Source organism: Phyllobates terribilis, unplaced genomic scaffold, assembly GCF_046119375.1.
Source record: "Phyllobates terribilis strain yellow unplaced genomic scaffold, ASM4611937v1 Scaffold_4__5_contigs__length_816908805, whole genome shotgun sequence".
In the NCBI taxonomy this organism is placed as follows: domain Eukaryota; kingdom Metazoa; phylum Chordata; class Amphibia; order Anura; family Dendrobatidae; genus Phyllobates; species Phyllobates terribilis.
Genome location: NW_027362764.1, coordinates 14099039 through 14111537, shown reverse-complemented (window position 1 = coordinate 14111537; position 12499 = coordinate 14099039). Strand labels below are relative to the sequence as shown.

The 12499-nt window shown below is 49.6% G+C and overlaps 1 protein-coding gene across 1 annotated transcript in view; it reads left to right on the top strand.

The window, feature by feature from the left end:
* The window catches only part of JMJD4 (jumonji domain containing 4), a 107171-nt gene extending 103467 nt beyond the window's left edge, over positions 1-3704 (top strand). Inside the window, exons 5-6 of the mRNA XM_073677166.1 lie at positions 1567-1713; positions 2792-3704. Of these exons, the coding sequence (XP_073533267.1) occupies positions 1567-1713; positions 2792-3079 (435 nt within the window). The 3' untranslated portion in view covers positions 3080-3704. The remainder of the gene's footprint in view (positions 1-1566; positions 1714-2791) is intronic.
* The last annotated feature ends 8795 nt before the right edge of the window (positions 3705-12499 follow it).

The following is a 12499-nucleotide window of genomic DNA, read 5'->3' as shown; positions in this document are numbered from 1 at the left end:
ACACTCCTACTCACCTCTCTTCTCTCCTCCAGCGCTGCGTCCGGTCTGCCTGCACTGATCTCTCCATGTGAGCCGCGCATGACCTCACCGCCATACGTGGCTCTCAAGGAGAGATCAGCTGCCGGAAGTCACTGCTCCCCACGCCGGGACTGTGTGCGCAGGGAGCAGTGATTTCACTCTCCTTCATAGCCGGCACACAGCGGAGCCGCGCTGGGGCTCCTGCTGCTGCCGGCTATCTCCTGTGCCCGCTCATTAAAGGGCATGAATATTCACCCCCTCCCCACGCCCATGGGCATGGAGAGAGGTTGAATATTCATGCCCTTTAACAGCGGGCACAGGAGATAGCCGCAGCGCGGCTCCGCTGTGTGCCGCTATTAAGGAGCATGAATATTCACTGCTCCCCACGCCCTTGGGCGTAGGGAGCAGTGAATATTCATTTTCTTTAGTAGAGGGGACAGTGTAGGCTGCAGCGGGCGGCTGCTGCCTCCTGTGCCCCGCTCCTCCACCGATACCACTCCCCCAACACCACACATAAATATACACCCCCCCCAACATTCGGACTATAAGACGCACCCCCCATTTTCCTCCAAAATTTTGGAGGAAAAAAGTGCGTCTTATAGTCCGAAAAATACGGTATATGTAATTAGCATATTAACAAACCTCATTGTTCACAGACCCAAGAGGAGACAACAATCAGGGATATACAAATAACCGTACGTCCTTCTTGACAAGACAAGATAAATACACATACATTTACAAGTCAACACAAAGATAATAGTGTATTACTCTTGGTTTAATCTAATCCAATCGTCTGCTTGAATAACATTATAAGATGTGTCGTCACATTGCTCCCCCAATCTTAATTAGCCAGACATGATGGGATCCCAATCATCCTTCTCCACTCATTGGAGACTGTCCATCGGCAAGTCTTTAAGCACAGACACAAATGTAAGAGGTCTCATCTTCATGAGAACAAAACTTTGCATCATCCAGTTTCCTCAGAGCATATTCCATCTGTTCCTTCTGAATAAACTTCACATGTAATTGACGAGAACAGACTGGAATCCATTGCGTCCACACATGCCGTCCTCTGCATCCTGTGGTTCCTGGATTAAATCCGAGGAGTGTCGGTGGCCTGGTATTCAATCCGTTGCAGCTGGCTCAGCTCCTGTAGTTGCCGGTTCTTGTTGCTGTTGTATATCCTCTCCAGTCCTCTTCCCAAGGCCGGGCTGGTGGGGCTGGACATGGTAGCGTCTGAAACCCGCTGTGTATGCCTCACCTATGGACTGCTGGGTCTGTCTATACGCCTCCCTGGTTGTGGAGCCCTTTGGACGGTGTGTGCTAACACCAGTCCCTTGCAGTAGTATCCCACCGCCGCCACCAAAATGTGACAAGCCATAACCCTAACAGGCTAATTAAGGCCTGAAACCTTCATCAAAGTTATCGGAGCACACAAATCTCCAAGGGTGCCCAAACTTTTACATGACACTGTAAGAGCTGATATGGTGGAGGGATTAAAACCTGGAGACAGTTCTGACATCATGGATTGTGACTCTGATCTTCCAGGAGGACACCATCTCCATCAACCATAACTGGGTGAACGGGTGTAACGTGTCGGCCATGTGGAGCTTCCTGCAGGCGGAGCTGAGCGATGTGCAGAGCGAGATCAGTGAGTGGAAGGAGACGATGGACGACTGGGAGCAGCACTGTCAGGTGACACAATCATCTGAGATCCCGGAAACACTGTAACCACCACCCTCATTTCGTAATACTGAGCCCTATCCCTCTGCGGTGCCGAGCACTGTCTCCATTCTACCTGTGGTGCCCCATCCCTATTCCCTGGTGGTGTCAAGCCACGTCATTGTTTCCTGGGTGGTGCTCAGTCCTGTCCCCTGTTTTCTGGGTGGTGGCCGAGCACCGTCCGTGTTCTCCCACGGGGTGCTGAGCCCCGTCCGTGTTCTCCCGGGCGCTGCCGAGCCCCGTCCGCGTTCTCCCGGGTGGTGTCTTGTTCTCCTGGGCGGTGAAGGGTCCCCATCCGTGTTCTTCCGGGTGGTGGCCGAGCACCGTCCGTGTTCTCCCACGGTGTGCCGAGCCCCGTCCGCGTTCTCCCGGGCGCTGCCGAGCCCCGTCCGCGTTCTCCCGGGCGCTGCCGAGCCCCGTCCGCCCTCTCCCGGGCGCTGCCGAGCCCCGTCCGCCCTCTCCCGGGCACTGCCGAGTCCCGTCCGCGCTCTCCCGGGCGCTGCCGAGCCCCGTCCGCGTTCTCCCGGGCGCTGCCGAGCCCCGTCTGCGTTCTCCCGAGCGGTGCCGAGCCCCGTCCGCATTCTTCCGGGCGGTGCCGAGCCCCGTCCGCGTTCTCCCGGGCGGTGCCGAGCCCCGTCTGCTTTCTCCCAGGCAGTGCCGGGTCCAGTCCGTGTTCTTCCGGGTGCTGTCTTGTTCTCCCGGGTGGTGGCCGAGCCCCGTCCGTGTTCTCCCAGGGGGTGCCGAGCCCCGTCCGTGTTCTCCCAGGGGGTGCCGAGCCCCGTCCGTGTTCTCCCGGGCGCTGCCGAGCCCCGTCCGCCCTCTCCCGGGCGCTGCCGAGCCCCGTCCGCCCTCTCCCGGGCGCTGCCGAGCCCCGTCCGCGTTCTCCCGGGCGCTGCCGAGCCCCGTCCGCGTTCTCCCGGGCGCTGCCGAGCCCCGTCCGCGTTCTCCCGGGCGGTGCCGAGCCCCGTCCGCGTTCTCCCGGGCGGTGCCGAGCCCCGTCCCTGTCATTTTCTTGCTGTGGGAATCATTTGTACTTTGATATTTTGCACAGGTCATCCTGAAGTCCTGCTCTGGGATTGATTATAAAGAGTTTTACACCTTCCTGAGGATCATCGCTGAGCACAGGCTTCAGGTCTTACGGGATGGACATGAGAAGAAGGTCCTGCAGGGCCCCCACGTGATGGCCCCGGGGCTCCCACATGTACAGTTTGATCTCCGGAAGATTACAGATACTCTGGTTTTATTAATGGACAACCAAGATTTCCAGAAACTGGACACAGAAACTTTACACCCCCGCCCCAAAGATTTACTGACTGAGCTGGAGCGAGCGATACAATGACTGGAGCGCAGAGAGCGATACAATGACTGGAGCGCAGAGGAGGAAAATGTGACACCTATTCCTGAGTGCGGATGTACTGCATAGTGAGCGCTGTAGTTCTGCTGCACTCTGAAATCCTCCACCTCAGGAGAGAACACGCTGTACAGACACTGAACCAGCAGGGAGCAGCGGTGAGACTTATGGTCTTGTAACGGCAGAATTGTGAGTGCAGCTCTAGGTGTGAGTGGAAAAAGCAACACAAAATATTTCCTCAGTTTTTCAGGCAGAATGTGCCCCGCTATGATTCTGTAAACCAAATTGTCTCTTCAGAGAGGAAGAGGACCAGAACTCTAGCGCCACCTACAGGAAGTAGCAATCCTAAGAGTCAGAACCAGAAACTCAATTTGCAGTTTCTGATTCTGGCTTTTTATCCTAAGTCATGTGACAAGGCTCGTTAAAAGGTCACTATTGACTTCTAGGATTGCCACTTCCTGTAGGTGGCGCTAGAGTTCTGGTCCTCTTCTTCTCTGAAGAGACAATTTGCATATTTCCCAGAGGAGCATTGCGGCTTTAAAAGTCTCCTCACCGTGACATGCTTAACATGTCACTCTCCGCAAAGAGAAATGTTACCCCTTGGATATCTGTAAACCAATAAACAGCTTTAACTTAAAAAATGCAATTTTGGGTCCCCGCGCCCAGGAATAACACCCAGGATGCCTCTGTTCCCCATGAGGACCACGCGTCATCTACAGTTCATACCTCCTAGGATAGAAAATAACCTGCTGGTACATGATCCTCCCCAGGTATAGAAACATCAGCCCTGGTTCCCCCCCGAGATCTCATTCCCTCGGCACCCAGCTCCCGGACCCCCAGGAAAACCCCCTAACAATTGGACTGTGTCTCCATTAAGCTTTTGGGCCACATGGGGTGACGGGGTCTCAGTCATTCTACAGATGGGAGCGACCCCCTTACTAATCCCTTCGGCGTTTCATGAACGGCCTTATACCTACAGTCCAGCCGCAGGGCGCGCCTGTCGCCAGGAGAGGCGCCATATGCAATGGGTTGATCTGAAGGAAATTACCCGGGAGCTGAATACAAAGCCAGGTCATAAGAAAGAGTGAACGTGCAGCGCAGAAGGGGAAAGTGAGAGGGGGAAGAGACCACCAAGGAAGAAACTGAGACTACATGTAGCATGGTGGGCTGGGGGCAAGAAGGACAATACAAAGCCAACAGCTGCCATCCTGACCCCATAGGAAACTGGCAATCCAGCTGTCTCTCTGCACCAATTGTCACTCCCTAGACCGATTATGCTCCCTGCCCCCATTGTCACCCCCCTAAGGGACCCACGCTCCCTGTCCCCATTGTCACTCCCTGCCCACATTGTCATCCCCGGGGCTCCGTGCTCCCTGCCCCCATTGTCACCCACCAGGGACCCACACTCCCGATCCCCATTGTCATCCCTCCCAAGGACCTACGCTCCCTGCCCACATTGTCACCCTCCGGGGCTCCTCGCTCCCTGCCCCCATTGTCACCCCCTGGGGACCCACACTCCCGGTCCCCATTGTCACCCCCTGGGGACCCACACTCCCTGCCCCCATTGTCACCCTCCGGGGCTCCTCGCTCCCTACCCCCATTGTCATCCCCCAAGGGACCCACGCTCCCTGTCCCCATTGTCATTCCCCCCAAGGACCTATGCTCCCTGCCCATATTGTCATCCCTGGGGCTCCGTGCTCCCTGCCCCCATTGTCACCCACCAGGGACCCACACTCCCGGTCCCCATTGTCACCCCCTGGGGACCCACACTCCCTGCCCCCATTGTCACCCTCAGGGGCTCCTCGCTCCCTGCCCCCATTGTCACCCCCTGAGGACCCACACTCCCTGCCCCCATTGTCACCCTCCGGGGCTCCTCGCTCCCTGCCCCCATTGTCACCCCTTGGACAGATTACGCTCACTGCTCCCATTGTCGTTTCCCGGGGACCCACGCTCCCTGCACCCATTGTCACCAACCAGGGACCCACACACCTGGTCCCCATTGTCACCCCCTAGGGACCCACACTCCCTGCCCCCATTGTCACCCTCCAGGGCTCCACGCTCCCTGCCCCCATTGTCACCCTCCAGGGCTCCACGCTCCCTGCCCCCATTGTCACCCACCAGGGACCCACACTCTCTGCACCCATTGTCACCCCCCGGACAGATTACGCTCCCTGCTCATATTGTTACCCCCCCCGGGGATCCAAACTCCCTGCCCCAATTGTCACACCCCCCCAGTGACGTACTCTCCCTGCCCCCATTGTCAGCCCCCGGACAGATTACGCTCCCCCCATTCCCACCTGCTCGGTTTAGGAATATACCCAGCAGCTGTGGGCACCTAACAAGCGTGATGCGGGAAGCCTACCAATGTCCCCAGGGACACCAGGTGTCGGACCCCCGTATAAAGCAGTGACCCCAGGATGTGGCGATGCAGTGTGAGAGCTGCTGACAAGACGTCTTATTGTCCTGTAACCTCCCCCATATAACACATTGCTGCCATCACCTAAGTCCTGCTACACTATAACCAGTAGAGAAGGGAGCAAAATATCAGGATTGGGAAGAGGGACCATGAGCCAACCTGACACTGTTTTTCAGACTACTGTACATCACAAAAGTGAGTACACCCCTGACATTTTTGTAAATCTTTTATCCTATCTTTTCATGATACAATGTAGAGTAGTCAGTGTACAGCTGGTATAACAGTATACATACAGTGGGTACGGAAAGTATTCAGACCCCTTTACATTTTTCACTCTTTGTTTCATTGCAGCCATTTGGTAAATTCTAAAAAGTTCATTTTTTTCTCATTAACCCCTTAAGCCCCGCGGGTGGTTTGCACGTTAATGACCGGGCCAATTTTTACAATTCTGACCACTGTCACTTTATGAGGTAATTACTCTGGAACGCTTCAACGGATCCCCCTGATTCTGAGATTGTTTTTCGTGACATATTGTACTTCATGATTGTGGTAAAATTTCTTCGATATCACTTGCGTTTATTTGTGGAAAAAAAAACGGAAATTTGGTCGAAAAATTTTAAAATTTTGCAATTTTCAAAATTTGAATTTTTATGCCCTTAAATCAGAGAGATGTCACACAAAAGAGTTAATAAATAACATTTCCCACATGTCTACTTTACATCAGCACAATTTTGGAACCAATTTTTTTTTTTTTTGTTAGGGAGCTATAAGGGTTAAAAGTTGACCAGCGATTTCTCATTTTTCCAGCAAAATTTACAAAACCATTTTTTTAGGGACCACATCACATTTGAAGTCACTTTGAGGGGTCTTTATGACAGAAAATACCCAAAAGTGACACCATTCTAAAAACTGCACCCCTCAAGGTGCTCAAAACCACATTCAAGAACTTTATTAACCCTTCAGGTGCTTCACAGGAATTTTTTGAATGTGGAAGAAAAAAATGAACATTTAACTTTTTTCACAAAAATGTTACTTTAGACCCAATTTTTTTTATTTTCACAGGGGTAACAAGAAAAAATGGACCCCAAAATTTGTTGTGCAATTTCCCCTGGGCACGCAGATACCCAATATTTGGGGAAGAAACACTGTTTGGGCGCACGGCAGGGCTCGGAAGGGAAGGAGCACCATTTGACTTTTTGATTGTAAAATTTGCTTGAATAATTAGTGGACACCATGTCGCGTTTGGAGAGCCCCTCTGTGCCCAAACTTTGGAGCTCCCCCACAAGTGACCCCATTTTGGAAACTAGACCCCCCAAGGCACCTTTCTAGATGCATAGTGAGCACTTGGAACCCCCAGGTGCTTCACAAATTGATTCGTAAAAATGAAAAAGTGAAAAAAAAAACACTTTTTCATTTTTACGAATCAATTTGTGAAGCACCTACGGGTTCCAAGTGCTCACTATGCATCTAGATAGGTGCCTTGGGGGGTCTAGTTTCCAAAATGGGGTCACTTGTGCGGGAGCTCCAATGTTTGGGCACACAGGGACTCTGTAAATGCAACATGGTATCCGCTAACAAATTGAATGGAAAATCGGCTCAAATTGTTAGCGGACACCACATTGCGTTTGGAGAGCCCCTCTGTGCCCAAACTTTGGAGCTCCCCCACAAGTGACCCCATTTTGGAAGCTAGACCCCCCAAGGCACCTTTCTAGATGCATAGTGAGCACTTGGAACCCCCAGGTGCTTCACAAATTGATTCGTAAAAATGAAAAAGTGGAAAAAAAAACACTTTTTCATTTTTACGAATCAATTTGTGAAGCACCTAGGGGTTCCAAGTGCTCACTATGCATCTAGATAGGTGCCTTGGGGGGTCTAGTTTCCAAAATGGGGTCACTTGTGGGGGAGCTCCAATGTTTGGACACACAGGGACTCTCCAAATGCAACATGATATCAGCTAACAATTTGAGCCGACAATTTGTTAGCGGATATCATGTTGCATTTGGAGAGTCCCTGTGTGCCCAAACATTGGAGCTCCCCCACAAGTGACCCCATTTTGGAAACTAGACCCCCCAAGGCACCTTTCTAGATGCATAGTGAGCACTTGGAACCCCAGGTGCTTCACAAATTGATTCATAAAAATGAAAAAGTGTTTTTTTTTTCACTTTTTCATTTTTACGAATCAATTTGTGAAGCACCTGGGGGTTCCAAGTGCTTACTATGCATCTAGATAGGTGCCTTGGGGGGTCTAGTTTCCAAAATGGGGTCACTTGTGGGGGAGCTCCAAAGTTTGGGCACAGAGGGGCTCTCCAAACGCAATGTGGTGTCCGCTAACAATTTGAGCCGATTTTCCATTCAATTTGTTAGCGGACACCATGTCGCGTTTGGAGAGCCCGTGATGTGCCTAAACAGTGGAGCTCCTCCACAAGTGTCCCCATTTTGGAAACTATACCCCTCAAGGATTTTATTAAGGTGTATAGTGAACATTTTGAACCCAGAGGTACGGCACAGAATTTGTTTACATTAGGTCATCATATTGAATAAGTTGTCATTATTCTTGAGCGCAAGTGCTCGCTACTTGAGTTTGCATCGGGTACTCAGGTATGCACCATGTACAGCGTGTGCTTGAGTGACATGCTCGAGTCCCTGCTCCGCATGTTTCACGATTATTAGGCACCCAAAAAAAAACATGCGGGGATCGCTCGTGCATGGCAGGCAATCCCCGTAAAGTTTTTTGGCCGCGAAGCATATGGGGCAGAGACTCGAGCATGTCACTCAAATACCCACGATACTCAATGCATACCAGAGCACCCGATGCAAACTCAAGTAGCGAGCACTTGCTCTCAACACTAGTCACCATATCGTCATCTTTTTTTCTTACTTTTGAAAAAAATCCCAACCCCAGCCCTAGCCCCAGCACAACCCTAGCCCCAGCACAACCCTAGCCCCAGCACAACCCTAGCCCCAAACCCAGCCCTAACCCTAGCCCAATCCTAACCCAAGAGTTTATTTTTGACGCCGTTCCTTGTGCGGTATAAGTGATTAGACGACTTTATTCTTCGGGTCGGTGCGATTACAGCAATGCCAGAATCATATGGGGTTTTTATGACTGACAGCTGTCACACACTAAAAGACGCATTTTTTGTAAAATCTAGTTTTTGCATCGCCATATTTTGAGAGCTATAATTTTTCCAGATTTTGGCAGACAGTCATGTGACGGCTCGTTTTTTGCGGGATGACTTGACGTTGTTATTGGTGCCATTTTCAGGCACGTGACATTTTTTGATCGCTTTCTATTCCGATTTTTGGGAGGCAGAATAAACAAAAAACAACAATTCAGGAATTGGTTTTTTTTGTTTTTTTTTATTCTGTTCCGCGTGTGGTAAAATTGATGAGGCAGCTTTATTCTTCGGGTCAGTACGTTTACAGCGGTACCACATTTGTATCATTTTTCTATGTTTTGGCGCTTATACACAATAAAAGCTATTTTATAGAAAAAAATATTTTTTTGCATCGCTTTATTCTGAGAGCTGAAACTTTTTTATTTTTCGGCTGATGGAGCTGTATGGCGGCTTGTTTTTTGTGGGACGAGATGACGTTTTCAGCGGTATCATTTTTATTTATATGTGTCTTTTTGATCGCGTGTTATTCCACTTTTTGTTTGGAGGTATGGTGATAAAGCATTGTTTTTTGCTGCGTTTTTTTTTTTTTTTTTTTACCGTGTTCACTTAAGGGGTTAACTAGTGGGACAGTTTTATAGGTCAGGCTGTTCCGGACGCGGCGATACCAAATATGTGTACTTTTATTGTTTTTTTTTTATTTTTTTTATAATAATATTTATTGATGGGTACATTATATTTTTATTTTTGGTGTATTATTTTTTTTATTTTTTTATAATATTTTTGCACATTTTTTATTTTTTTTTTTTTTTCCACTTTCAGACAGTTTGTACACCTTATTACTTTGTCCCACTCTGGGACTTTCACTTTTTTTTTTCTGATCGCCTGCATGGCACAGGAATGGAGCACCATCCCTATGCCATGCAGGCTGTCAGAAGTGCACAGTGTTAAGATTGCTTGGAGATGCACTGCGCATGTCCAAGCAATCTTCCTGCTCTCTGGTGACCCGGATGTTGTCATGACGACATCGGGTCGTCATGGCAACACCCGGTAAGCCGCTGCAGTCTGCGCTGGAAGCCGGAAGAGGAGGTGAGTATCGCCGATCACCTCCCCTTGCCCCCGCAATGCCGCGATCGATTTCGATCGACTTCGATCGCAGCATAGCGGGGGTTAATGTGCTGGGAGCGGTGCAGGACCGCTCCCTGCACATAGTACCGGGTGTCAGCTGTGACAATCAGCTGACACCCGGCGGCGATCGCGCCCGCACAGCCTGTGTGCGGGCGCGATCGCGATGACGTACTAATACGGGTCTGGCTCTTAAGTCCCAGGGCACAGACGCGTATTAGTACGTCAAATGTTCTTAAGGGGTTAAAGTCCACTCTGCACCCCATCTTCACTGAAGAAAACAGAAATGTAGAAATTTTTGCAAATTTAAAAAAAAAGAAAAAATGAAATATGACATGGTCATAAGTATTCAGACCCTTTGCTCAGACACTCATATTTAAGTCACATGCTGTCCATCTCCTTGTGATCCTCCTTGAGATGGTTCTACTACTTCATTGGAGTCCAGCTGTGTTTAATGAAACTGATAGGACTTGATTTGGAAAGGCACACACCTGTCTATATAAGACCTCACAGTGCATGTGAGACCAAATGAGAATCATGAGCTCAAAGGAACTGCCCAAGGAGCTCAGAGACAGAATTGTGGCAAGGCACAGATCTGGCCAAGGTTACAAAAGAATTTCTGCATTACTCAAGGTTCCTAAGAGCACAGTGGCCTCCATAATCCTTAAATGGAAGAAGTTTGGGACCACCAGAAGTTTTCCTAGACCTGGCCGTGCAGCCAAACTGAGCATTCGTGTGAGAAGAGCCTTGGTGAGAGAGATAAAGAAGAACCCCAAGATCACTGTGGCTGAGCTCCAGAGATGCAGTAGGGAGATGGGAGAAAGTTCAACAAAGTCAACTATCACTGCAGCCCTCCCCCATTCAGGCCTTTATGGCAGAGTGGCCCGACGGAAGCCTCTCCTCAGTGCAAAACATATGAAAGCCCTCATAGAGTTTGCTCAAAAACACATGAAGGACTCCCAGACTATGAGAAATAAGATTCTCTGGTCTGATGAGATGAAGATAGAACTTTTTGGTGACAATTCTAAGCGGTATGTGTGGAGAAAACCAGGCACTGCTCATCACCTGCCCAATACAATCCCAACAGTGAAACATGGTGGTGGCAGCATCATGCTATGGGGGTGTTTTTCAGCTGCAGGGACAGGACGACTGGTTGCAATTGAAGGAAACATGAATGCGGCCAAGTACAGAGATATCCTGGATGAAAACCTCTTCCAGAGTGCTCTGGGCCTCAGACTTGGCCGAAGGTTCACCTTCCAACAAGACAATGACCCTAAGCACACAGCTAAAATAACAAAGGAGAGGCTTCAGAACAACTCTGTGACCATTCTTGACTGGCCCAGCCAGAGCCCTGACCTAAACCCAATTGAGCATCTCTGGAGAGACCTGAAAATGGCTGTCCACCAACGTTCACCATCCAACCTGATGGAACTGGAGAGGATCTGCAAGGAAGAATGGCAGAGGACCCCCAAATCCAGGGGTGAAAAACGTGTTGCATCATTCCCAAGAAGACTCATGGCTGCACTAGCTCAAAAGGGGGCGTCTACTCAATACTGAGCAAAGGGTCTGAATACTTATGACCATGTGATATTTCAGTTTTTCTTTTTTAATAAATTTGCAAAAATTTCTACATTTCTGTTTTTTTTCAGTGAAGATGGGGTGCAGAGTGGACTTTACTGAGAAAAAAAATGAACTTTTTAGAATTTACCAAATGGCTGCAATGAAACAAAGACTGAAAAATGTAAAGGGGTCTGAATACTTTCCGTACCCACTGAAGCTTATCATACAGCCATTAAAGAAGTTGTCCACTACTTGAACAACACCTTGTCACCCCTCATTTGGCTCCGGTAAAATAATAAAGTTTATACTCACCTCCCGTGTTGGCGCCGTTCCCATGGTGTCAGCACTCGTGGTCCCGGGGCCCCCAATACTGTTGTTGTGCCTATATATTTTTTGCCTAAAATACAAAGGAAACGTGTCATCTGTAACTTTAGGTCTTTTAGAGATCATTTCATCTTCAACTTGCTTAACTGTTCACAATAACAGTAATTTTGACCAGGGGTGCCCAAACTTTTACATGCCACTGTATGCTTGCTATAGGAGATTTGGAAACCTCAAGAGACTCAGTGACCGGAAGTGCAGGAAGCTCCCTTTCAACGAAGGACTTATCCACAGCACCGGCCGCAGTGGCCGTTGATCTTGAACTACTGCAGGTCTTTCAGTTCCAGGCCCCTCTGAACACAGACAAAACAAATGGGTCTAAGTGGCTCCCGTACGGTCAGTGTCAGGGGTATGGCAGGTAAACACGTGACTGCCACACTGCCTGTTCCCCATGATGGCTGCCCTAGCACATTCCTCGCTGCACAACTCTTAAAGGGTGTAATGTGTGCAGTGGTGCTACAAAACTGGTGCGCCCCAAGGTTCCTGAATGCAGCTGCAAAATATGTCTAAGAATGTCTTGTTTTTGCAAAACATAACCCTGGTAGACCTATTCGAGTCCCACAGAAATGCACACCTGAAACGGATCACCCGTTTCAGAGACTGTAGGTGGTCTACATACAGCTACCTCAGGTGGGTACTTATGAATACCCCCCTGGTTTGCATTGACCTCTTCTCTGGGTGGCCTAAAGCTTAGGCCGTGACCAAAGCTAACATGAAAACTGATAATGTAAGGTGGTTTGTAAATATGGGGTGCCCGAAACTATAGAGTGACAGAGGCACCCACTACACTGGGAAATTGATGAAACAGAT